Here is a 25,578-nt window from a genome sequence, read left to right as displayed (position 1 = left end):
AGCACTAATTTCCTATAGGAATGAGCCCTGGGCATCCAGTTTGCTTGGTGGCTTTGAAAAGCCACAGCTCAGCTTTTCCTCCCTGCAGGTTTTAACCAAGCCAGGATCTGATGCTTCCCCGCGAAGCCTCGCGGATCGTGGAGCTCAGCACATAAAACACCCGGCGCAGCAGCCTTTGATGCAGAGCCCTTCAAAGACAGGCACATACCAGATCTACTGAGGTTTTCTACACAAACAAATTCAGCATGGCAAAGAGCAAAACTAATTTGCAAAGATCTTTAATGTTGGAAGTCTCAAATGACCGACCCTTTCAAGCACAGCTGAATTCAATCCGGCTCGAAAGGTCCATCCCGGCGATTCAACATGGAAAAGACCACGGATATTTCAAAATATGTGGCTGTAATTACTGGGAAATGAAGAGCAACTCTAATTTTCTTGTTTCAGAGTTGAAGAAGCTGCCCAGTGTGCTCCTAGTCTATAAGTCTAGTGACTTTTTTTTTTTTTTGAACATACTTGTGCTGACACTTCCCTTCCATTAAAATAGCTCAACAATGGGGGGAAGAGCAGCTCCCCGTGCTCATAGGATCTTTACCTTACTTTGTACTCACACAGGAATTTCCTTATTCTCCTGTGGGGGGAAGTTTCCACAGTCACATGCAAGTGGATTTAGCAGTGTCCCACAGCACTCCAGAAACTGGTTCTCTCCCTTTTTCCAGGAGATGGATGTAAATGTTTTGAGTATAAAAACTCAAGTTTGGGTATAAATCAGCTGGGCTAAGAGAAAAGACAGATGTGATGTGCTGCCAATGGGGTGAGAAGGGCCACGCTCACTCCCACGGGATGGGATGGTGGTAACACGCTGCCTGCAGACCAGCAGCTGTCCCAACACCTGGCACAGCTTCAGATGGACACAGGGATGGAGAGAGCCTTTGCCAAGGGCAGGATGGACACCAGCTTCAGATGGACAGAGTGATGGAGACAGAGCCTCTGTCAAGGGCAGGATGGACACCAGCTTCCAGCACAGCCCATCCCTTTGTGCAAGTGTTGAAATAAGCCCTGTGCAAATGGAAAAGTCAATGGATTCCCATGCTGGGAAACTCCCACGACATTCAAAGATGGGCCACAGCAGAAAAGGGCTTGTTCTGGGGTCTGGTCCTCCAAAGAAGCCATCACCAGCCTCACTGGAGCACAACCCTGGACGTTGGTAGGGCTGGGATGGCCCTACATGAGCAAGCATAGAATGGTACAGATGGGAACAGCCCTCTGAGACCCCAGAGTCCAACTGTCCCCCAAGAGCTGCCAAGGCCACCACTGACCCATGTCCCCACAGCTTTTAAATCCCTCCAGGGATGGTGACTCCACCACTGCCCTGGGCAGCCTGTGCCAGAGCTTGACAGCATTTCTGGGGAAGAACTTTTCCCCAATTTCCAACCTAAACCTCTCCTGGCACAACCCCAACAGCATCCAACGCTCCCTGCAACACCCCTGCATTGGCACAACCACACTGACCCAACTCCTCCCCCTGCACCAGCTCATGGGGCAGAGGAAACATGCCAAGGACACAACACTGACCCCGTGTCCTCACCTGCACCGTGGAAACCCCGCAGGAACCCACCTGAGACGGAGGAGAAAGCCCCCCCCTCCAAGTCTGCAACTCCAGAGCTGTCACCCAGCTCAGGCCCCAACCATAAAACAGGCTCCACAATAGGGTTATTTATTTTTTTGAAGTCACAAATGGTTTCCAGCAGCAGGAGGGTGGAAGGATGTGGCGCTCTGGACCCTGCCCACGGCACCCAGCCAGTCTCATAAATGGTTGGCAGCCAGCAGAGCAGCAAACCCATTTCTATTGAAATGAGCTTGTTACTACTAATTTTTACTGCCTTCTCGGTCGATTCATAAAGTTTTGTTGGAGTTTTTTTTGTTCAGTTGGGTTTTTTTTCTTTTTCTTGCAGATCTCAGAAAGCAATTCCTGTGACAACTTGAGGGAAACTGGGCCCTGGCCTCCCCACCAAGGAATTCTCCTGCACCCTGGCACAGGCACCTCGTCCCCCTCAGCACTTGGTTTCAGGGCTTCATAAAATCTCAGAGGAGAAAGAGTTCTCCAGAACAGAGGCCAAAATGAAAACCTGGTGGATTCAGTTTTACTGTTATCAGCCCCGTGGCAGAACGGCTCAATGGCAGCTGCAGACACATTTTATAGGGAGGGTTTGGGTCTGAGACATTAAATTCCCAGTTTTCACATCTGCTCCTTCTCTCCACAGCTGGATGCACTGAGCTGTTGCACCAGACAAACCCAACCAGATCTAATCTTGGAGCCTGAGCTTTTTATAAGCACCAGTGACTATTTGCTGCGAGACTTGGCAAAGCTTTGCTCATAAGCCCAGTGCCTGTTGAGATGGGATGGATCCCAGAATCATGGAATGATTTGGGCTGGAAAGGACCTTACAGACCGTCTCATTCCAGCCCCCTGCCATGGACAGGGACACCTTCCACTAGATCAAGTTGCTCAGAGCTCCATCCAACCTGGCCTTGAGCACTCCCAGGGTGACAGCATTGTTTTCTGATGGGCAAGGACAGCCAAAGTCACACACCCTGCAAACACCACAAGGGTCACAACAGTTTTACTCCATCAAAAATCCCAACACAGAGACTGTACAACTCAACACACAGCTCAGTACCGAGATGGGTCCCTGGATGCCAGCTGGGAGCAGCACCATTAGCCCAGTCAGGCCCAGGAGGATGCTCTGGGACCAGCCCACCCAGCATCACTTATGTCCATCTGACATTCCCAAGTGTCCTTAACACTTCAGTACAGCCCTTCCCCTGGGCTTTGCTTATTGTTCAGACTTAATCAGTGTAAAGACCTTTCCCTACATATTTATTTCCCTTTTCCAAGCGTTGGTTGGACCCTAAAGAAATCTTCAGCACAAGGAAAGGGGCTACTCAGTGTAATTCCACAGGTTTGGAAAAATGTTGGTTTCTCTGGATTTTAAGAAAAATGGGAAAAAAGTACATATAGTTCATTGTCACCTACAACTCAAAGAGTGTTCAGAGAGCAACAAATACAAAAACAACAGGGAAAAAATCAGGGCACAACAACTGTGTCTGTCACAGAGCTTGGGGGAAGCCGGGCATGAGCGATGCCAACGGCACCCATCCAGGAATAAGGGAAAGCAAAGCCCTGGGAGTTCCCAGCCACCACTGCCTGTGTTTGCCTTCCCTGTGCAGGACAGGGATGCTCCCAGACCCCCCCCAGCCTCAGCAGGGGGAGAGGAATCAACTGCCTCATTCTTCCCAGTGGACAAACTTGCCTTTTCCCGGCGCGGGGTCTCACAAGCGCGTCGTTGTCTGAGCCCAGAGCCGGGCGCTCCCCCCGGGCAGGCCAGGCTTTGCAGAGCCAGAGGGAAGAAAGGAGAGGAAGGAAAGGAAAGTGATGTGCTCTGAACAGCACGTCCATCCCTCCAGGAGCCTCCGGAGACAGGTGGAATAAATCTGAAGACAGCTCAGCTCTATCAGAGAATCACAGCCCGGCTGGGGTTGGAAGGGACCTTAAAGCTCATCTCTAAAAGATCATCTCCTTCCACCCCCTGCCCTGGCAGGGACACCTTCCACTGTCCCAGGCTGTTCCAACCTGGCCCTGAACACTTCCAGGGATGGGGCTGCCACAGCTTCTCTGGGCAATCTGTGCCAGGGCCTGCCCACCCACCAACCAGACCCCAAAGTGCCACAACCCCTGTGGTACCTACGGGGCTTTTCTCCCTCACCCAACAGACAACAGTGGTTTGCATCACTGGATGGGAAAGCATAAAGCAGTTGGCACTTTTTTCCTATAGTCTTTAACATTCTTTGGCTCCTCAAATGGAAAAATCTTAGCAAATGAGACCTTAATAAATGGAAAGAGCTGAAAAATAGCCTTTCTGCTGGCGGGCTTTGCTCCTGCTAATGGAATATGGAGATAAAACCAATGCAAGGGTGTCTCCCACCCTTCCGCAGGGCTGGGAGGGATCCTGCCTGGGCAATCCTGGCACCAGGAGATGCCTCCACAGCAGGATGAAGTCTCCAACTTCTCCAGCCTGGAGGAAAGGGCAGCCTGATCCTCCTGAGGTGCCACAAGCACCGAGGAGGAGGAACATCTCCAAACCCAAACAGGCAGAGGAAGGGGAGGGCAGCTCTTCCAAGCCCAGGAGGGGAGATGGCCAAGCTGCTGTGGGTCCAGTATCAGTGTCCAGCTGGGACAGCAAATGTGCCATGAGGGCACTTCCATGAATTCCCATTCAGGGAGGGAGGGATGGCTTTGGATGTCCCACACTGGGAGTGGGACAGGGGATGCTGGAGGGCAGGAACACATGGGCCCCACTGCAAGGGGTCCTTGTACCATCAGGAAAGACCTCCTGAATCCCCCAGGAACAAAAAACTGCAGTGAAGGGGAAAACAAACTCCCTACAGATCCCTCTCATTTGCACTGCTGGGAATTTGACTTTTTGGAAGGTTTCATCCGTGGGCTTTTAAAAACCTGAAATGCAAAATGCCAAGTGCACGGAGAAGTATCACAGCCTGTTTGTTCCCAGACAAAGACTGCATCCTGTGGAAAGACTGTATTCCTACTGTGGAAAGGTAGGAATTGTGTGAGGGAATTCAGGTCTGGGTATCAAAGGTAATTCTTTTGTATTTCAAGAAAAAAAGGGGAAAAAGAGGGGAAAAAGCAGAGTGCAGGGCTGACTGAGGAGATGCTGGGGCAGGAAAAGAGAGCTTTGGTTTAATTGTATTTATATCCTCTGATGCTGCTGGTGTTTTCCCACATATGTTCCTACAGTAAAAGCCCAGGATGAGGAACCAGAGTGATGCTCAGCTTCTCACTGAAGGAGAAGCACCTCTGGGAAGGGGGTGGTGGGGCAGCAACAAACTCCAGCACTTCAAGGCTGGAGCCTGTTTAATCCCTGCTCCAGCCCCAGGAGCTGCAAAGGCCATTACCAGTCAGCAGCTCTGCAAGAGGTCAGCCAAGACAGGCATTTCCATGTGAAATGTTTTTGTTCTTACAGAAGAAAAAAAACCAAACAGGAATTCAACAGTTCTCAGCATCCAAAGCCCAGATTCCAGTGCTGGTGATGGGCTGCACATCTTCCCATCAGCCTCCCCTCTCTGAGTGCTCTGACCCTGGAGTGATGGTCTTTCCCAGCTAAACACTCATTTTCTGGGGCTTATAAGGAAGCTGGAGAAGGACTTGTGACAGGGTGGGAGACGCTGGCAGAGGTTATCCACAGAAACTGTGGCTGCCCCATCCCTGGGAGTGATCAAGGCCAGGTTGGAGCAACCTGAGAGAGTGGAAGGTGTCCCTGCACATGGCAGGGGGGTTGGAATGAGATGAGCTTTAAAGTCCCTTCCAACCCAAACCATTTCAGGATTCAGTGAAGCAACCAGGTGTAAGGCACAGAACAGGAGGGAGAGCAAGCAGAATCATAGAATCATAGAATCAACTGGGTCGGAAGGGACCTCTGAGATCATCAAGTCCAACCCTTGATCCACTACCACCCTGGTTACTAGACCATGGCACTGATGCCACACCAGTCTGATCTTAAAAACCTGCAGTACAGCACTGCTGGGACGAGCACCACCCAAACCCAATCACCCGTGAGCAAGGTGGGACCTCAACGAGCCCACGACCCTCCTCCTCCTCCATCCCACCCAAAACCTGAATCCCACAGAGTCCAGGGAGGCAGCAGCACACTCCTCTCCTCCCTCCCAGAGCCTGTGGCACGGCGGGACAGCCGGCAGTGCTGGGAATCACAGCAGCCACGTGCCTAATCCCCGCCGATCCCGGCACTTGGGAAGCACAAAGAGCCGAGTCTCCTTTGCCAGTAAATTGAACCTGCGGTTCCAGGGGCTCGGGGCACTTCAAAGCCCTCAGCAGCCCGGCCAGCAGCAGTAAAGGGATGTACTTTTGGGCTGTGGAGCAGCAAAGTAAAATCCACACAAATAAGCAGTGTTCCAGAAAACCAGGTTTAACCATCAGCGGCTCCGAACGACGGGGGATGTTTTTCCTGAGGGTTTTTGGGTTGTTTTTTTTTACCTCCTCCTTTCCAATTTGCCTTTTTTTTTTTTTTTTAAAATTTCTTACTAAAAAAACCCAGCTCAAGCTCCCACACCACACCCCCCTTTTGGATCTGAGCATCCTCCAGAGGTAAAATGCTGAGTTAGGTATTGGAGGCCGGGAAAGGAGGTACCTTTGATGAACAGCAAATCTCCAGACTTCAATCGTTTTGGGGAGCGCCACACATTTAATAAGTTATTTCCGTGGAAAACCTTAGTAACTCGGTTATGAATCAAGCCTATAAACACCTCTCACTCATCAAAGTGCCACAAAAAAATCTATTACTGTGACTGTGAACACAAGCCTCTCTCTACAGGTCCCCCCTAGAAGAAGCCAAAATTCCTCCTTCAAAACATTCGCCGTTTTCAAAGGTCATAAATACACTGTGTCCAGTATTCAGCAAATCCCTTCAAAAAGCAAAACACAGGCACAGAGAAAAAGGAGAGTTCAAACAAAGACCTACCATCGGATCTGTGCTGCTTAAAGGACACAACCAGCTACATCAAAAGAACTTTTACTACCTAGAAAGCCCTATCCAACCCCTAATAGAGTGCAAGAATGTAATGTTTTGGCTACAGAGATTAAACTAATTTACTTTTAAGTAACTTGCTTACTTCCTGATGTTTCTTTTTTTAAGAGTGATGCCTAGGTGCTTGGAGAAGTGAGGGATGTGATTATTCTGTGATTCAAGGCCAAACATCATAAGTACTCAATGAACCACAGACAAAAACATATTTTATCTGGGTGTTGTACTTACTCCAAGAACTTCTAGGTTGAAAACATCCAGGCTAGCTGTGAAAATCCATCCCAGTTCCAGGTGAGAGAGGGAGAAAAAGCAACTCTCTCTCCTTCTCTGCAGAAATACACTGAGAAGTTCACTGTATTGCCTCCAGTGTTCCCCAAATACTGCCCATGGAACCTTCCCTTCAGGGCATCATCCCACCCAGCTCCATCCCAGGAAATTCTCCTTCAGAGCCAGGGAGCTGTGTGTCCACACATAAATAAATAGAGAGGGATCATCTGCAGAGCAGTTTTAATCCCTGCATTAGGCACAGGGCCAAATATTGATAAGACCAACCTTCTTCCACCCACCCTGTGCACCAGGCAGCCTGTGCTGCTCCAGGCAGATGATCCCAAGGCTCTGGCAGCTGGTTTTGCTTTTTTTCATCCTTCTTCTGGATTAGGGACAGCTCCAATTGTCCACATTTTTAAGGGACAGCTCTGATTGCCCACAATTTTTTGGGGACAGCTCTGATTATCCCCATTTTTCAAGTGCTGTCTGTTGGATGGTTATAGCAGCAGTATCAGCCATCATAATAATCCAAGGGGAAGGATGTTTTGGCACACGAAGCAATGGATGGTGACAGGGAAGAGTTCAGCTTGATTCCCAACTCTCCAGCAGCTGCCCCATCTACCCTGGTTCCCATCATGACTCCCTGGTCCCTCACAAGGAAAAACACATGGGAAGGAGGGATTTCACCACTGTTTCACCAGCTCAGACGAAGAACATCAACTAAAGATGCTTCTTGGGACCAACCAGCCCTGGCTGAGCACAGGGTGCTCTGGGAGCTCCCTCCCATCCCTCCTCCTTCTTGACACAAAATGTGCTGGACAAAATCACTTCTCTTGCAATGCCTTCACATGACCAATAACAAAGGGACATTTCTCCATCTCCCTGTCCAGAAGACACCTTTCCTCCTGAAAGACAACCTTTTTGGAGGCTGCTGCTGATGCTCTTTCTTGCCTCAGAGCAACCTTTACTTCCCTCCTCGGGAGACCTCCAGCACAAACCACCTCTTCCCATCTCCAGCAAATTCCCCAGGGGTTCCTCACCCTTCACAAAATTCATTTCCCCTCCCCACGCTCAGCTCTGCATTAATCTCGAGCCCAAAGCCTTGCACTGGGAGCCCATCACCCACAGGAGATCTTTGATGAGCAGAAACTCTCCTACAGCTGCTGACACTCCATCCTCCTTCCAGAGGCCCCTGCTCTGCATGGATGGGCCACAGGCACCTCTCCAGACAGGACACTGGGCACAGGAGTCACCATGAAGGGGTATCACCACCCAAGCATGGTCATGCACAAGAGGAAGCTCCCACTGACCCCGACGCTCCAGCTGTTGGGTTTGGTGGCCCAACTTGAGTTGTCCCACAGGGTTTTAATGAAGAAACAACCCCGTGGAGGAAATACCTCCTCCTCCAGCCCTGATCCAGGGGGCTTTTCTTCAGTTGGCAAGTTGTTTAACTTCTTGAAAGGTTTTTCCTAAATTGATGCTTGCTCAGCTTCAGTGCTCTGAAGAACATCTTTAGCTGCTTATTACGAACCCAAGTGGAATATTCCCTGCTGGTTACTTCACTTATGGATGAAGCACTGCCATTAACAGCCTTTGAACCAACGAGGAGCCCACCCAGCTACAGAATCAATGATCCCTTTCCTCTCTGCTCCAAAAAAAAGGAATGTTTGAAGTCCAGGAGCTGCCACCTGTGGTGAGCATAAAAAACCCTCCACTCTCCTGTAAATCCACTGGCTCCAGTGGATTTATCATCAACCCAGGAAGAACTTTGTTGTGGAATAAAAGAGCACACCTGCACCTCTCTGAAAGGGAGAGTGCTGAAAGCCCAGGGATGTGTCTCCCAGAGCTTCCCCACCTTCCCTTTCAGGGATTAACTCCATGATTCACCCTGTGGTTTGAGAAGTGACCTTTGATGTCTGCCCCAGGCAGGGCCAGGAGCTGCACATGACCAAACCCACAGGGAAGGCAAGTTATTGCTCTGACGCTGTCCCAGACATCCAGAAGGACCCTCTCTCACAGGGGTTCCAACATCCAAGGCCATCCATGGCCACATGGGCAAAGGCTCCACACTCTCTGAAGCACTCTGGAAAAAATAGATGCCCTTTATTTCCCGTTGGCAAACTAAAATCATGGAGGAAAACTGTTTAATATAAAAACATCTGACAAAGCACCTCCAGGATGTACTTTTTTGCATCAAAGAAGTAGCTCTTGGCAACAGGCTCGTTCCTCCGACCAGGAGAAGTTTTAGCCAAACCCTGATTGTTCTAGACTGCACAGGGTTAGACAAGCCAGCAAGCTTACAGTTAAAAATGAAAGAGAAAAGAAACTAAAACCATCACTGGCCCAAATAAACATCTGTCTGTGATTAAACTGGATGCACAGAGATGTTCTGCCTGCTTTTTAATGGATCTGTTTCTGCAGGACGGGAGGAAGAAAGGCTGAAAAGGCTCCAGGGTGCTGCTGGGTCAGACCCAACCTGCAGCTCCCAGCCCACGGTGGGACACAGAGTCAATCCTCAAAAAGTAACAAAACCAACATTTCCCCCCCCCCAGAAGAAATTGCTGCCCTATTAATGAGAAAAATCTCTTTTTTCTTCTCCTCCCAGGTAGTTCCACCATCTCTCCCCAGGCCGGAAAGGGCCATGTTTGCCCAGTTGCCACACGCATCCGCCTGACATATTTAATAGGCTTTTTTTTTTCCTACTCCCAACACACAGGATCTTCATAAATTTCCTTGGTAGCATAAATCCTGCAGCCTGTTATTTCTGGGGGGGGAAGAGGAAGAGAGACGTTCACTTTCTCCATTCAGTGGGTTTTAAAATATGCTTCCTTAAGTTCATCCTAAATATTGCTGGAAGCAGAAAAAACCCTCTGGCTCTCGCTTGGAGCCGTGGCATCACTTCAGCAGGGCTGAGTCACCAGCTGGGATGGACAGGCATGTTCCTGCCTTCTTCCTCCCTCTGGAGGTACCCTGCTTCCCAAATCCAACATCCCCAATCCCACCACTGCCCTGTAAAATCTTCTCCATCTTCTCAGGCCTTGAAAAAAAAAAAAAATCAGAAATAATTTCAATAAGCTCCAGCCCATTCAGTCTCTTTGTTTACAATTCACTTAAGAGTTGGACTCTATGATCCTTGTGGGTCCCTTCCAACTCAGAATATTCTGTAACTCGATTTCTTCTCTCTGTTAATTCCCAATTATCCTCCACCAGCATCAGACTAAGCCACCAAGCAGAGCTCATTGCCACATCATCCTCTGGACCTCAGCAGAGCTGCTGGGAATAGACTCAACCTGTGCTTCCACTTTCAGGTGGGAAACAACTTCCCACAGCTTCAGAATGTGGAGAGAATTCATTCCTCCTCCAACAAACCTTTCTTCTTTTGGATGCACATTTTCAGCTATAAATGGGTTCACCAGCAGAGTTTTAGCACAGGGGAAGTGAAATGATTTCAAAGTTTAGGAAAAAAAATAATAGTATTTCTGGAAAAAATAAATCAGCACCTTCCCTGGTGATGGCCAAGGCAGGACAGAGACCTGCAGGAGGATCCCAAGCTGCAAGACCACCTTTTGCCCTCCTACCTGTGCTCAACCCTTCCCCTCCTGCACAGTCCTTGGGACTTCCAGAATTTAATGCCACCACTACCAAGAACTCTGGTGGCTGCTGGCAGGAATTCATGGGGCTTTTCCAGGTGCTGTGCAAGAGGAGAGGGGCTATTCCATGGTGATTAAGAGAGGGTCCTTCCCAGGGATGGTGAGGGACAGCCCCATGGGACTGAGGGGAAGGCAGGCAATCCCAAAGCCCACAACATCTGCTCCAGCACGTCCCCACCATCCCAAACCAGTTCCCGCAGCAGCAGCACATCCCTCTACAAGCCTGGCAAGTCTAACGGGTACAGCAGCTTCTTGGCATGTGCTGGAGGAGCCAAGTCTGAGGGGAAGGGAAAAAAAAAAAAATTACTACAAATGTTCCACCAATTATGAGTCACGAGGCTGAGCTTTTGTTCCTGCCTTGCTGGATTTTGCCCTTTCCCTGGTATTTCCCCGGCTCCGGTTGGGAGCCGCGGGGACGCCAAAACGGGCCATGGGTCTGCCAGCTCCTGGGGGACAGGCACAGGGAACCACTTGGGTTAGGAATGCAACCCCCAAAACAGCAGGTTTTCTTCAGCTCTGCTCCCCAGGCAGAAATAAATCTAATGAGGGAAAGCTGGAGCCCCTCTTTGTACTCTCACGGGCCTGAATGTGACACTGCTTGAGCTCAGGAGATGGAAACTTCGGGGTCAGACACCTCCAAGTGCCTTTTCCCAGCAACCCAGATCTTCCCAAGCCACTGCAGGAAACAGGAGCATCCCTAATCCAAGGGAAATGCTGCGGCTGGACACTGATCCTTGAACAGACAACTTCATTTCATGACCCAAATACTCTGAACCTCAGATGAAGAGGGCTCTGGATCATCCATAGATCCAGGTCACCACACAGGTCACATCCACCCAACTATCCACAACCCGTGCTTCCAGTTAGCACTGGCTGTTCCTCAGAATTTCATAGCAAGCCTGCTAGTTCACTGAAGACTTTTCCTCTTAAAAGTGTTATTATGACCATGAAAGGTTCTACTTCAAAAAGAGTTTGGTTTTTTATAAAATTTCTACATATGACAGAGATCATCTTTTGCCTTCATGGTAAAACTTCCTGTTTAGAAGTTCATCAAGTAAAGGACCAACAGAAGAAGAATGGTTCTCTTTGTTATCCAAAATTGAATTTTGTGGTTTTAGTAGGAAAAGCCTTTTTGATGATCAAAGCTGGAGCAATAAATAGTAGTGGCTTGGTGCAAGATCCAAAATGTACTTATTTTTGGAAGAGGAGTTAAATGCACACCGAGCTCCTTTGGTACACGAGAGGAGGAAGGGAAGACCACGTGCTTTGTGTACCATTTCCACAGACCTACACTTCAAGCAGACCTATTAAATAAGTTGAAATGGAGAATAAACAAACTGAAATGTGGCAGGTAGACTGGAGCCTAAGTGGGTTTTTCCCTTTTACCTCCCTGTGATGACACGTATGGGTTAATTCAGCAGAGCTCTTATCCTCTTTCAGCAATCGTGAGCACTGGGGAAAAATAAATCACCCAACCCCAGACTCTTATTAAAAGTTACACCACTGGAAACGGCACAGGGGGAGCAGAGGGATCCGATTTCATACAATCTCAGTCACATGTTATCATTATATTGTTCAAGGAAAAGTTAAAAATCCCTCCTCTATTCCAGAAAACCCACCAGATGTCCCATAAAGACTCGGCCGTGAGAGGAGCTGAGCCACTCCATGCTCAGGAACCCCCCGTTCTCCAACCCGGCCGCTCTAATTAACGACAATTATCATGTTACGATAAAAGCCACGGGCACGGGGAGCCTTTACGGACGCGCTTCCAGCCCCGGGAATGTTTGTTAGGAATTGCAAACACCCATTTATTACAGCACAGGCCCGAACGATCCAAGGCCTGGCTATCAATTGTTCCCCTGCTATGGGCACTTGGCAGCACAACAAAAGCCGGGCGGGCGGCACGGTTGGATCCGGCACGCGGCAGCACCGCCGGCCCACCACGGCTGGAGGACCTTAAAGGAGAAGGAGAAGGGAAAATCCCCGGAGGGAAATGTGCCACCACGCCACGGCACTGCTGCCTGAACACTCTCTGGAGAGCTGAAGAGTCAGGATCGGCCTGAACGTCCCAAGGAAGGCGCAGGTCTCAACAAACTGTCCACAAGCTCTTGCAGGTGGAGAACACCAAGAGAAAAGCCACAGCTAAGGGACCAGTGCCCCAGTGGTCCCCTCCACCACCAACAACTTCCAGCATCCCCAGAGAGAGCAGCAAATTCAATCCATGTGCTCAGCAATCTGGCAATTGGGCACCGAGGTGCCCAATCCTACCCCACCACAGTTGCTGAAGGAGGCATGTGGGACCCCACCAGGACCAAGGTTTGTCTTCCTTCATCTCAGCTCTCAGACCATTAACCAGCCAGAGAAATTAAACCTGTAGACAGGCCCCTCCTATCTCCTACATGGTCAGCCCCCTGCCTGGGATGAGACACCAAGGAGAAAGATGTGGAACCATCACTGCAGCCAGAGCCCAACGTGGAGCCAAGGAAAGCCCCAACTCTACCTGCTGTCAAGTAAAACCACCCCAGGCCTCACAGAGCCCCATTAAATGAATGAAAGGTTGCAGGGGTGGGGCAGAGCAAAAACCAGGACCTAATTAAGCCAAGCTTTGTTCAGGAGCTTCAATGGCACCATAGCTGGGAGCCTGCTCATGACAGCAGGGATTGCACCGCGGGGCCAGGGCCCAACAGGTAACACAAGCCGGACGGACCCGGCAAGAACCACCACAAGGCAGCATCATTTGGAATGGCCTCACTGCTCCTGCCATGGAAATGGGGAGGGTGTACAGCCCCACCCCACAGCAGCCCATGGCCCTGGAGCCTGGGAGAGGTCCAGGTGGCTTCCACAAAGGACACACGTGGCCACTTCCCAAACGTCCCCGCTCGTCCCACGAACGGCACCTCATCACAACCCGCAGAGCGCTGGTGTCTCTGACCAACCAACTGAAGTAACTGCTCTCTTCTCCCTCCTTTCACATCAAGACCACAAAATCAACAGCAGGACCATACCCCCCACACCCTCCTGCTGTGCTGCCCCAGCTCCCAGCTCAGACAACACGGGCGGGAAGGCGCAAACATCTGCCAACCTGAGAAATCTCCGGGCGTGACGTTGGGCGAGTTTGTAGCCTCTGTTTCAGTGTAAGACAACGTGGAATCTGATAGATCTGGGGAAAAAAAAAAAAAAAAAGCACTTTTAGTCCTCCTGTGTTTGCCAGGGCTACATGAGCACCAGTGGCTCTCCAGCTTCCCACCACCTCCCCGAGAGAAACTCTCCACCGAGCCAGAAAGCAACGATTAACTTTGTAGCTCCACCACGCAAATGCAAACTCTGAACTGCCTCCACCACAAAAATAACTCCAGTTAAGTTGATCAAACAAGTAGGAACTTGGTGCTTACTGGATAAAGTTACATTAAGCCTCTAAACAAGTCAGAGTTACTATACTTAATTATCACCATTAAAATTCTTGAAGCTGTTTATTCTTGCTTCCTTCCTTCCTTCCTCTTTGCTGAAGCGAAGGAAACTTTGTTTTAACAAGTTAAGAGTCTTTGTTATTCTCTCTTGCTTACACCCCTCTAATTAAGTGCTCAACTGTTTGCTCACAGATTAACTATTATTTTTCCAATCAAACAAGCCAGTGAAGCAAATTTCAATCCCTGGCTGTTGTTTTAATAAAGTCACGTGCTGCCCACTATCATCTCTCCCTGCAGCACAAGCAGTTTCCAAAGGGAATTAACTTGGAAGGGGGAGCGCAGGGAGGGACAACTCCTTTTTTTTTTTTCTGCCTCCACACCTAACAAAATATAGGAAAAAAAAAAATCCCACAAGCAGCCAGTTTGGCTTTGCAGGACACCCAGGTCACGGCCCTGTGGTGATGAAGGCACCAGTCCCTCCGACAGGCACGGTGCCCATGTGGCTGCACCGCAGGGAGACGCCAGGGCAGGGACTCACCTTTGGCACAGGACAGCTCCTGCCTTCCCCCGGGGCTGGGTGGGACAGGCAGGAACACTGTCCCATTCCTATCGCCCTGCCAAACCCTGTCTGCCTCCTCCCTGATGGGGAGCAAGAGTGGCTCACCTGGGTCACTACGCCCAGGAGTCAGAGGCACCGGCCACAGATGAAGGGAGAAATCCCACAGCTGCACTGATCCCAGCAAAAAACCCACATGGGACAGGGCATTACTCCCTTCTTTCCCACATCTTTGCTTCCCATTTAACTGAGCAAGAAGCAGGCACTGAGAAAGATGGGCAGGATGCAGTGATGCCAACTTGAAACATCTCCAAGCCAACGTCCAGCACATAGGACCAGGATCCAAGGCTGCCAGGCTCCCCAGCACCCTTCACTCTGTGCCCAGGTACCCACCCCAGCCACTTTCACTACCTTTGCTTTGAAAACCTCCCACAATTCACCAGGAAAAGTCATACCCCACTCAGAAATTACACGGTGCTGAGTTTCAAAGGCTTTACATCTCATTGTAATGAGCAGAGGAAAGGTAAGAGCTGGTTCCTCCAAGGTGCAGAGCAGCCAGGGCTTTATGGAAATGGCACCCAGGAGCTCCCACTCCCCCTCTGCTCCATCATCCCACAGATTACACACGCAGACAAAACATGACGTCTGGTAACCTTTCATTACGCCTTCATTAAAAATAGAGCTTCATATTATTTTGGAAAATATGCATGTGTCTACATGGTAATTTGGGAGGATAAACTGACATCCATTTACTTCTTAAAGCCTGTCAGGTGATGCTTGCTCAGAAATAATGAGGAGCCATAAAATCCCAACTTGTTGGCTTTTGCCTGACGTGCCAGGGAGGGCTGTCTCAGAACCAACACTGGGACTGCACCATGAAAGAGTTCTCGGGACATCAAAAGAGGGAAAACACGTACCCAGTGGCTTTTGCTCATCATTAGGAGACAGCCGAGAGTAGGGAGGTGGTGGAGACTCTGGAAAAACAAAACTGTAGGTTAGTGCTCTGTTCAGTTTATCAACAAACCCTCCCGCTTTCTCTTCTGGGGTAGGAACTCTCCCAAGGTTAAAAAAAACACTTGGAAGCAACTGGAGACCAAGAGTTTTCCCAATTTTTGAGGAATGGGGGGGTTCCACCTTGACCATTCAAACTGGGCTTTACTACTGAAAACGCTGCAAGTGTCCCCTACACCCCTGTCCCATATCCATGCCTGGACACCCAGTTTGAACCACACAAATCATGATGGTGCTTCCCAAAGAACAAGGTTTCCATCAACTGCCTTGGGAGACAACCTTCCAACCATGGCTCCAACACACATGGACTTAACAAGAGATCCCCAAACACACAACTACTGAAAGAGGGTGTTGGGTGATGAAAAGATGCTCCTCTCTTGGCCCATGAAGGCTGACACCAGAGCCAGGTTGGCTTCAGCCAATAAGCCACCAAATTCTGGTCCCTCCCAATAAAGCCCTCGGCACACAAGTGGCTCAGCAGCAGATCCATGATCCTGCTCACCCCCACCTCCATCCCACAAAGCTCCTGAGCACAGGCTCAGCTTTAGGCAGCAGGACTGCAGCAGTCATGTGCTCCAAGTTCAGCAAGTCCTCAGAAGTGCTTTGCTGAATCAGGTCATTCAACTGGCTCTTGCTGTCCTTGTAAGGGTCAAGACCATGCAAAAGGCTGATGAAGGCCCTTCATTACTCCATGTCCTCATTAGATTTTTTTTTCTTTTCCACAATATGACAATGATCTGTTTCTTGAATTGTAACTTGGCAAAACTGAGTGTGCAGCCAGCTGGGCTAAGCCATGGCACCAGCACTGAGCAGGCACCGACTTCAGTAAGAAATTGTACTGAAAATCAGTGGCAACACATTAACCCCAGACACCCAAAACACGAGTGTGCTCCTCAGCTCCCACCCTGATCTGAAAGCACTCGGCCAACAACTGCAGCTCAGCTTGGGTGAGTTCAAAGAGAACCTCAGTGTTCCCCATGGGATGGCTTTAGGGTCATCTACTGCTTGTAAGAAAAGGTTCCCCATCTCCCCAAACGGAGCAGGATGCTCTTCTCACAGGGGGCTTAAGAGTCTCAAAAATAAAAAATAATGGTGCCGCAGTCCCCATGTGGATGTAACAGCCCGACCTGTGCCGTGCTGGTCCCAGCGGTGCCTTCTTCAGAGCACCTCGCTGCCTTCACACCCCACAGTAAACCGGGTGGGAAACACGAACGCGGATGATCCCTGCAGGGAGCCACTTGTGGAAAAGGGCATCAGGGCCTTTTCTTGGCTCCTGCCACCAGCGCCCAGCCGGCGCGGGTGGGGCCTGGCACAGTCACCCATTATCAAAGCGATAAGGGGCCGCTTGATAACAGCTCTGCTTTCTACTACTCCCAGCACAGGGCTGGCAGCCGCACACGGCTGGGAAAACCACCACGGCTGCAGCAAAGTCACTGGGAAACTTCGCTCGTTTCTAAAATAAACGCCCCGTTCTTACAAACGCAACTCTAATCCAACTGGAGTAAAAAAGCTGCCTCCAGCCTCTAGCGACCTTCGGGGGAAGCACGCCCAGCAGAGAAGTTTCTTTGAAAGAAATGATGCAAAGCACAAAGTGAGGCGGGAGCCCCGACTGCAAAATAAAACAGAAAATCCAAGTTCTTGCCAAAAAAGGGACCATCAGCATCAGAGCGGTTTGGGTTAGGGTTGGAAGGGACCTTAAAGATCATCTCGTTCAACTCCCTGCCATGGGCAGGGACACCTTCCACTAGTCCAGGTTGCTCCAAGTTCATCCAACCTGGTCTTGGACACTTCCAGGGATCCAGGGGCAGCCACAGTTTCTTCTGAGCAACCTGTGCCAGGGCCTCCCCACCCTCAGAGGGAAGACTTTCTTCCTAAGATCCCACGCAATGCTACCCTCTGTCAGCACGAATCCAACTGTCCAGTTTTGTCGCAGTTTTAGTCCAGCCCTGTAAGTATCACTTCGATTTCTGCACCTCAACCATGAGCACGCCTCTGCTCCATTTAACTGCTCCCAGCTCACATGGAAACTCCCATCGTGCGCTGCTGGGAGAAACACAAAACCCTCGAGAAAACCAAACGCACTCCTCGAAAACGCTCACAATCTGCCTACGCTAAAAAAAAAAAACCAACGAGAAACCCCCGAGAAATGCAGGAGCCCTGGTTCCCCCGCGGGTTGGGGGATCCCCGCGGCGGGGGCATCCCCGCAGCCCCCCCCGAGGCGCCCGGCGGGTCCTGCGGCTTTAAGCCGGCGGCGGTGACCGCCCGGCTCCGATACGGGCGAGCCAGGCTGGCGCCAGCGGGATGGAGCCGCCGATTATCGCCCCTCCGGCTCCCAGAGCGCGGGGAAACTCCGCGGGAAGGGGAAAAAAAAAAAAAGGAAATAAAAAGAGAAAGGGCTTTTTACGCACAACTGGAACCGCTGGCGGCAGGGGAGCGGGGGATGCCCGGCGGGGACCCCGCGCCAGGCGCATCTCCCCCCGGGCATCCCGCGGGGCCAGGGCAGCGCTGATCCACGAGGGTTCAGAGAAGCCCAGGAAGGGCCCAGAAGCCCCGAACCCCCAAATCGGTGGGTGTTTTCGGGGGGTAAACCCAACTCGCCGCTGCTCACCTGGCCCACAGAGGCGGCTGAAGTGGTAGGGGTTGCAGCAGACGGTGGGTCCGTCGGCGACGCCGAAGCTCTGGCACTCGCAGAGGGGCTTCAGCTCGGCGGGGTGCTGCAGGTCGGGCCAGCGGAACAGCTTGCCCAGGAGGAGGTGCGGGGGCGCCGCCAGGCCCCCCAGGCGCACCTCGGTGCGGGCCACCAGGACGCAGCCTCCGGGCATCCCCCCGCGGGACTCCACCGCCTCCAGCAGGCTGTCCAGCGAGCGCTCCTTCAGCCGCTTCAGCAGCGAGTAGGTGACGGCCTTCAGCTCCTGCTCCAGCAGCAGGAGCCGCGCCCGCGCCTCCCGGCCCCGCCGCTCCGGGGAGCCGCCGTCGGCCGCGCCGTCGGGGCCGGAGGGGGCGGCGGCGGCGGCGGGGGGTGGCTGGGGGCCGCCCGGCTCTCGCTCCGAGAACAGGCAGCAGGTCACGGTCCGGCCGTCGCTCTCCGGGGCCCCGGCGGGGTTGCGGAGCCGGGCCCCGCGCCGCTCCGCCATGGGGTCCCCGCGCGGCGCCGCCTCGCCCCGCTCCTCCGCCTCCCGCAGCAGCAGCGAGCGCGCTACCGAGGGGCTCCTCTCCGCGATCTTGCAGCTCCCGCCGGCTCCGAGGTCGTGGTGGCCCGAGCTCCTGGCGCTCCCATCTCCGCCGTCCCTGTCCGGAATGACGCGGCTCCTCCAAAGTCGCCGCACCAGCCCTGAGCGTTTGGACCTGAACATACGACCCGCGGGCGGCCGGGGGGTCGCGTCGCTCTCCGCCGCTTCCCCCCCGCCCCGCGCCCTCCTCCGCGGGGCTCCTCGCTCCGCCGCCGGCTCTATCTCATGGCAGCCCCGGCGCAGCCCGGAGTCCCCGCGGCGCTGCCCAGCGGCTCTCGGAGCGCACCATGGGGGGGGCGGCGGGGCGGCGCGGGCATAGACGGCGCCGCGGGGGCCGCTCCCGTGGCGGCGCTGGGGCTCGGGCGCGCCGCGCCGTGCCCTACATCGGCTGCCAACGCCGGGCCGGGCGGGGAGCGGCGGCCGGGGGGAGCCCGGGGCAACCCCGCGGCCGCTCCACCGTACGAGGTCGCGGGGTGTGGGTGCTGCCCGGCGTCGGGGTTTTTCCCCCTTCGGCCAAAAATAGTTAAAAAGAAAAAAAATATGTAGAAAAAAAAAATTGGAAAAAAAAAAGAGTAAAAGAAAAAAAACAAACTGGGAAGAAAAAAAATGGGAAGAAAAATAGGAAGGAAAAATAGAAAATAGGAAGAAAGTGGGAAGAAAATTAGGAAGAAAATAGGAAGGCAAAAATAGTAAAAAAAAAAAAATTAAAAAGACTAAAAAAAATAGCAAAGAAATAAAAAAAATAGTAAAGAAATAGTAAAAAAAAATAGTGAAAAAAGGGCAAAAAATAATAGCGAAAAAATTAAAAAAAAAAGGGGGGGATGAAATACACCCGAAGAAATAAATCAGACACGCGAAGAATCAGCAGCAGCCGCAGCAGAAGAACAGCCCGGTGTCAGCGCGTCCCTCGTCCGCATCGCAGGGCGCGGCCCCGGCCCGGCGGGTCCGTGCGCGGCTCCCGGGGCCGCCGCCGCCCGCTCGCGCCCGCCCGCCCCTCGCCGGCTTTTGTGTGGCCGGGGCGCGCGCGCGGGGCCCCCTCGCGAGCGGCGCCGCCATTGGCTGCCGCCCCATCATGTGCCAGTCTAGACAGCGCGGCGGCCCCGAGCGCCACCGGCCCCGCGCGCGCCCCGCCCCGGCCCCGCCGCGCCTTAAAGGCACCGCGCGCCCCGCGGCATCGCCCGCCGCCCCGCGCAACGCACCCGCGCAACGCGCCCGCGCGCCCGCCCGCGCACGCCGCTCCCCGGGCGCCTTCCGAGCGCAGCCCCGCGGGGACGCGGCGGCGGCGGCGGCGGGTGGGAATGTGAGGAGGGAAAATAGGTCACGGCGCGGCGGGGGTTAATGGCGCTCACGGCTCGTCCCCCCCCCCGCCGGACACGCCCCCGCCGTGCGGCGCCTTGGCGGCCCTGCCAAAAGTTCAGGCCCGCCGCGCCCCCATTGGCCCGCGCCCGCGTGACGCGCGGCGCCGCGCGCCGCCCATTGGTGGAGGTGCGGGGGAGGCCCCGCCCCCTTCTCCCACCCCGCAGTGCCCGTGAATGGAGCGGCGCGCGGGGGTCCGCGGGGACGGGACGGGGGACAGGGGATAACGGGGGGATAACGAGGGGATAACGGGGGGATAACGGGGGCCAATGGGGGGCAAAAGGGACGGGAGCGGCGGCTCCGTGGCGGGGGGAATCCCCCTTCACGCGGCCGCGGCGAGAGGTGTCCGTGGGAAGCGCAGTGCGAGCGTGGTACCCCCCAAACATCCTCCGGGTGGGACCCTCCCCTAAACACCACCCCCAGCAACCCCCCGACAATATAAAATAAATTAAACACCTAAATCAGCGATTCCCACCCAGCCTGAGTACTTCACTCACGAGCAAAAATAAGTCTGGGCAGTTAATTCTCCATCGGTTAAAGGAAAAACACCCCAAAACCAAACCAATAAAATCATTTCAACCAACAAATCCTGGACAACCTGAATGGCCAGGGAAAATTTTCTCTTGGAGTCTTTGAGTGGCTTTTTCCATCCTTGAAGGCTTCTGTCCAAATTTCTGTCACATTTCCCCAAACCTGCCCTAATACACCCAAGAACATAATTTAAATATGGATAAAAACAATACTTTTTTTTTAATGGAAAACTTAATCAGTGTAACATTAGGGATCTCCAAATACTCCATTTAGAATCAATACTGTGTGCCACTGAGGTTTGCACCAACATAGTTGCAGTATGAAATAGGCCTTATGACTTTGGGGTCACTTCTGCCCCTTCTGACCTTTTAGGACCAGGGGCAAAGCTCCTTTTTCCCTGCCATTTTTGGGTGAGTTTGAGGAAATGTGTGGTTTGCCTGGTTAAAAATGTCAAAAATCATGTCAAACCTGTAAGGGACCTGCTGCCTCTGCCATTGGGTTCCAAACTGCTCTGGCCAAGGGATTGATGGTCCATCCAGCACTGTCCTCCTCCAATGGGCTCCTGCCTTGAGGAGGAAACAACTGTGAGTAAACCCAGATGATGCTGGTTTTGGGCACTGACCCAGTTTATGTGGAAATGCTGTCCCAGTGGGCTCAGACCCAGCACTCACCCACCCCAGAGCAGCCCCATTTCACACCTGGAGCACAGTTTGGAGCCCCTGGCAAAGGTCACCCAACATCCCACCGGGCTGGGAAAATGCCTTTTTTCATGTCCAGGAATAAAAGCAAGTGAAAAGGCACAAAACAGCTGCAAAGAAAATCCAGCTGCAGACATGGAAGGAGAAACTGGGATTTCCTGGATCTCATGGAATCATAGAATGGTTTAGACTGGAAGGGACCTTAAAGCCCATCTCATTCCACCCCCTGGGGTGGACAGGGACACCTTCCACTATCCCAGGTTGCTCCAAGCTCCATCCAACCTGCCTTGGACACTTCCAGGGGTGGATCTTGGACCCAGACAGGATCCCTGCCCATCCTGAGGCTGCTCCAGAGAGGTTCCAACACTTGTTTAAAATCCACATTGACCTCCCTGTCCTGCATGACCCCAAGATTCACTTCCCTAAATGCAGCTGATGCTTTTCTTCCCAACGTTGTCTTTACAAACTGTCATCCAAATTATAAGATGCCACCAATGTGCAATTGCCAGCATTTAAATATATATAAATCTTAAATATAGCGCTGCTTAAACCAAGGACAGGGTATTATTTCAGCAAGCAGCGTCTTACTGCTTATCCAACGCTATATAATCATGGATGTGCACTATGGCAGGAAGAACAATGGAGCTTTCATGGGATCTGGAGCAGCCCAGCATCTCCAGGGGCACAGGTATGTGATGGAGTCCCCATTCCACCAGGAGTGCCATCCATCCCGGCTCCTGCAACAACAGCACATTGTTCCCTGCTCTAATGTGGGCAGGAAAAACAGAGCCCTCAATTGTGCTTGTCACAATGCACATATAATTTATAGTAATGTTGGTTATTAAAGGATTTCTAGTGATTAACAGCAATGTGCTCTTTCACTGCCTTTCTCCCCCCCCCTTTTTTTTTCCCCTGCCTGTCATAATAACAAACATTCCTGGGAGATGCTCTGGAACACATCCTATAGGTCTTGGCAGAAAAGCTGAAGAGAAGCTTTTGAAAGCCTGCCAGTCTTATCTGACATGGATCTCCCAGGTACTATAGGAAGCCAAATCCTCCTGGGTCCAGGAGGACTGTGGGTGGTCAGGAGGGCACTGGAGCCTCTTCCCAAAGCCAAACTGCAGCCAGGACTGGGGGAAAAAGGGACCAGCCCTGCCACTGTGTCCACACCAGCACCCTCAGCACCATCAGCAGAGCCCAAACCTGCAGGCACAGACTGAGGGTGCTCCAGGTTTTCAGGAAGGAAAATCAATTTCATAATTTTCTGTCCTTTTTTTTTAATCTCTAGTATTTTGTATATTTCTGGTCAAAAAGAAGGATGCAGGGGTCAGAATATAAAATTAAATCGCGAATAAATGAAACGTAATATTTTCACAAAACGAATAATTGCCACTTATATAATGTTGCAACAGCTTGATTTATAGGTTATTTTAGTGCCTCAGAAATGGGGTGGAGAAATGGACCCCCCCCCCCGTTGCCTCAATGCCAAGGGGTGTTAGAGGCTGGGGGGACAAACTGCACCCCCGTGTCACTGCCAGGGAACAGGAGCAGGGGGTGTCTGAGCCCAGCCAGAGAAACCACCACGAAACTGCTGTGCCACAGCTGCCAAATCTAAAACGCCTCATAAAATCAGGCTGGTTTTGCTGGCAGCTGATTTTGAAAGGAACCAGGGGGAAAAAAAGTTTTGACAACATCAGAATGTCCCGTTTCCTTTGTTTTGATGACATTGCCACGATTTTCCAGTTCAAACCAACTTTGCATTTTACTCTTGCAAATGTTACACTCTGTGCAGTAACACACTGTGATGGGAGCTTGGACCCTCTTCAAAATGGAAAAAGCTAAAATCAGAACAAGGCGTTTTGATAAATCCAAAGTTTAAAAAAAAAATAAAAATGTTAGAAGTATTTTCCTCCACGGAGAATTTCCCAAGTGCTGGATTCCACATCCCCAGACCTCCCTGGCATCTTGAAACCCTTCCTGCAGGGGGTGTGATCTCACCCAGCACCTCGGCACGTGCCCCCATCCTGGGTGAGCTGTGGCCGTGGCAAAGCCCATCCCGGTGGGTGCAGCCACTCTGGGCCACCTCTCCTGGGATGTAGAATCACAAACCAGTTTGGGCTGGAAGAGACCTTAAAGGTTATGGAGTTCCACTCCCTGCCACAGGCAGGGACACCTTCCACTAGCCCAGGTTGCTCCAACCTGGCCTTGGACACTCCCAGGGATCCAGGGGCAGCCACAGCTTCTCTGGGAAACCTGTGCCAGGGCCTCCCCACCCTCACAGCCAACAATTCCCTCCCAGTATCCCATCTATCCCTGCCCTCTGGCAGTGGGAAGCCACTCCCTGTGTCCTGTCCCTCCATCCCTTGTCCCCAGTCCCTCTCCAGCTCTCCTGGGGCCACTTTAAGCACCAGAAGTGGCTCTCAGGTCTCCCTGGATCCTTCTCTTCTCCAGGTGAACCCCCCCAGCTCTCCCAACCCGGCTCCAGAGCAGAGGGGCAGCATCACACCCACCCTTGGATCTGCCTGGGGCATCCCTGATGTGTGACAACACCATGGCCACTGTGGCACGGGCAGCTGCTGGCAGGGCTGGGAGCATCCACAGGGCTTCTGCTGCATTCCCAGCGGGAGCAGAGCCGCAGGTCTTCTCCCAGACAACCTGGGCCATCTCTTGCCTTGCCAGGAGATGCCCATTTTGCTGCCTTTAAATCCCAGCCCAGTGATTAGTTTTGCGGTGGCACCACGGCAGGTGCTGCATTTGCTGCCCATGGACCTCGGGGGGTGAACTGGGGCCACAGCAGCCAAATTGCTCAGGGATGAGCTGAAAGGAAGTATCCTCCAAAACTGATCAGAATCAGGAAGAAGAAAAAAAGAGACAAAATCCAACAGAAATTCGCCAAATGCCTCATTTCACCAGGAATTAAAGTTAATGGGTTAATGGAAACTCCACAAGGCAGGAGCTGCTGAGTTTCCAGGCTTTTCAAGGCCCTTCCCACGAGTATCTGCTGTGGGTGGGGACAAGCTGACTCACAGTTTCCAGGGCTGTAGTAACATTTCAACACCCCGGCGCTCCAGCCTTGGGGACTGATGGCAAAGAGCACATTCCCAGCAGAGCAGTTGGGAAGTTTTTTTGACAAAATGTTTTCTTGGGTCAGGAAAACATCAGTTTGGCAAAGCCAAAACTGGTTTGGTTGTTTTCTGTTGTGTTTTGTTTTTTGGTGGTTTTTTTTTGGTAGCAAACTACCAGTTTGCTGCTTGGAAAAATTTTCTTGGGAGCAAGCCTGGATTTCTAGTCAAACCCACAGGGGGAAAATCATCTCCCAACTGGTCCTCATGGGTGGTGGTGGCCCCTATCCATGGTGGTCCCCATCCCAGGACAGGCCCCTTGCCTGGAGCAGGGACATGGACTTCTTTAAATCCCTTCTAGGTGGAGCTGGGCCAATTTGTATAAATAATTAATCAGTTATTCAGGGAGAAAGAGTCCAACTTTAAGGCTGGAGATGAGAGCCCTGAGATCTTGGGTTCAGCTCCCTGGTTTGGGGCAGGACAAACAGGGATTAAAAGCCACAAGTCAGGCAGTGCCACGAGTACAGGATTATCCCCTGTGCTGCTGCTTTCATTTTTAGGAAAACAAACTCAAGCCATCCCAGAAAAGCCCTGCTGCAATCCAAGGAAAGCACTGGTGTCTCAGGTTTCCTAGGACAGGAAGGCTGCCCTCATCCAAACCCAGTGCCAGCTTCCACAGCAGAGAAAAGTGTTTTTCTCCCCTTAACAGAAGATTAATTTTAATTCTTTTCCCATGGGAGAACAAGCCAAAGGGACACCTTGGCTCTTGGTCAGTCATAGGGTGACTGTGTCAGTCACACAGTGAAACATGAAGCATCTTCTGTCTTTCCCAATGGTGCTGAAAATCCCATCTGGGAAGACCAATTCTCCCTGAGCAGCCTCAGACACCTTCAGAAAATCCAGAGTCACCTCAGGAAAGTAGAAAAGGATGAAGAGCTCCATGAAGTGTGGAGTCCTTCCCTGGAGACATGGGGAAGGTGATTGGCAGCCCGTGGGCTTTCCACTGGCCACGGACACGGGGCTGCCACCAGACCTTCCATGTCTTCCCTGGTGCCACTGACAGGCATTTTCCATGTCCTTTTGAATGGATGATCCAATAAAACGAGGCATATGAGTGGAGAGGATGAAGGCATTGATTCCTGAGCCTCAATCCAGTGCTTATCCAGGAGGATTTCCTACCTCGTGGTGGACTGTGA

The 25,578-nt window shown here is 52.0% G+C and overlaps 1 protein-coding gene across 1 annotated transcript in view; it reads right to left on the bottom strand.

Moving 5' to 3' along the window:
* Positions 1 to 19,738, bottom strand: part of SMAD6 (SMAD family member 6) — a 40,958-nt gene extending 21,220 nt beyond the window's left edge. The window contains exons 1-3 of the mRNA XM_051796898.1: positions 18,114 to 19,738; positions 15,412 to 15,468; positions 13,614 to 13,691 (exon numbers count right to left, since the gene is read on the bottom strand). Of these exons, the coding sequence (XP_051652858.1) occupies positions 13,614 to 13,691; positions 15,412 to 15,468; positions 18,114 to 18,858 (880 nt within the window). The 5' untranslated portion in view covers positions 18,859 to 19,738. The remainder of the gene's footprint in view (positions 1 to 13,613; positions 13,692 to 15,411; positions 15,469 to 18,113) is intronic.
* Positions 19,739 to 25,578: the final 5,840 nt, after the last annotated feature.

This window comes from Manacus candei, unplaced genomic scaffold (assembly GCF_025592945.1).
Source record: "Manacus candei isolate 608988 ecotype Guabito, Panama unplaced genomic scaffold, ASM2559294v1 h1tg000046l, whole genome shotgun sequence".
Taxonomy (NCBI): Eukaryota; Metazoa; Chordata; class Aves; order Passeriformes; family Pipridae; genus Manacus; species Manacus candei.
Note: the sequence above shows the minus strand (reverse complement) of the source record. Positions and strands in the feature narration are given on the sequence as shown.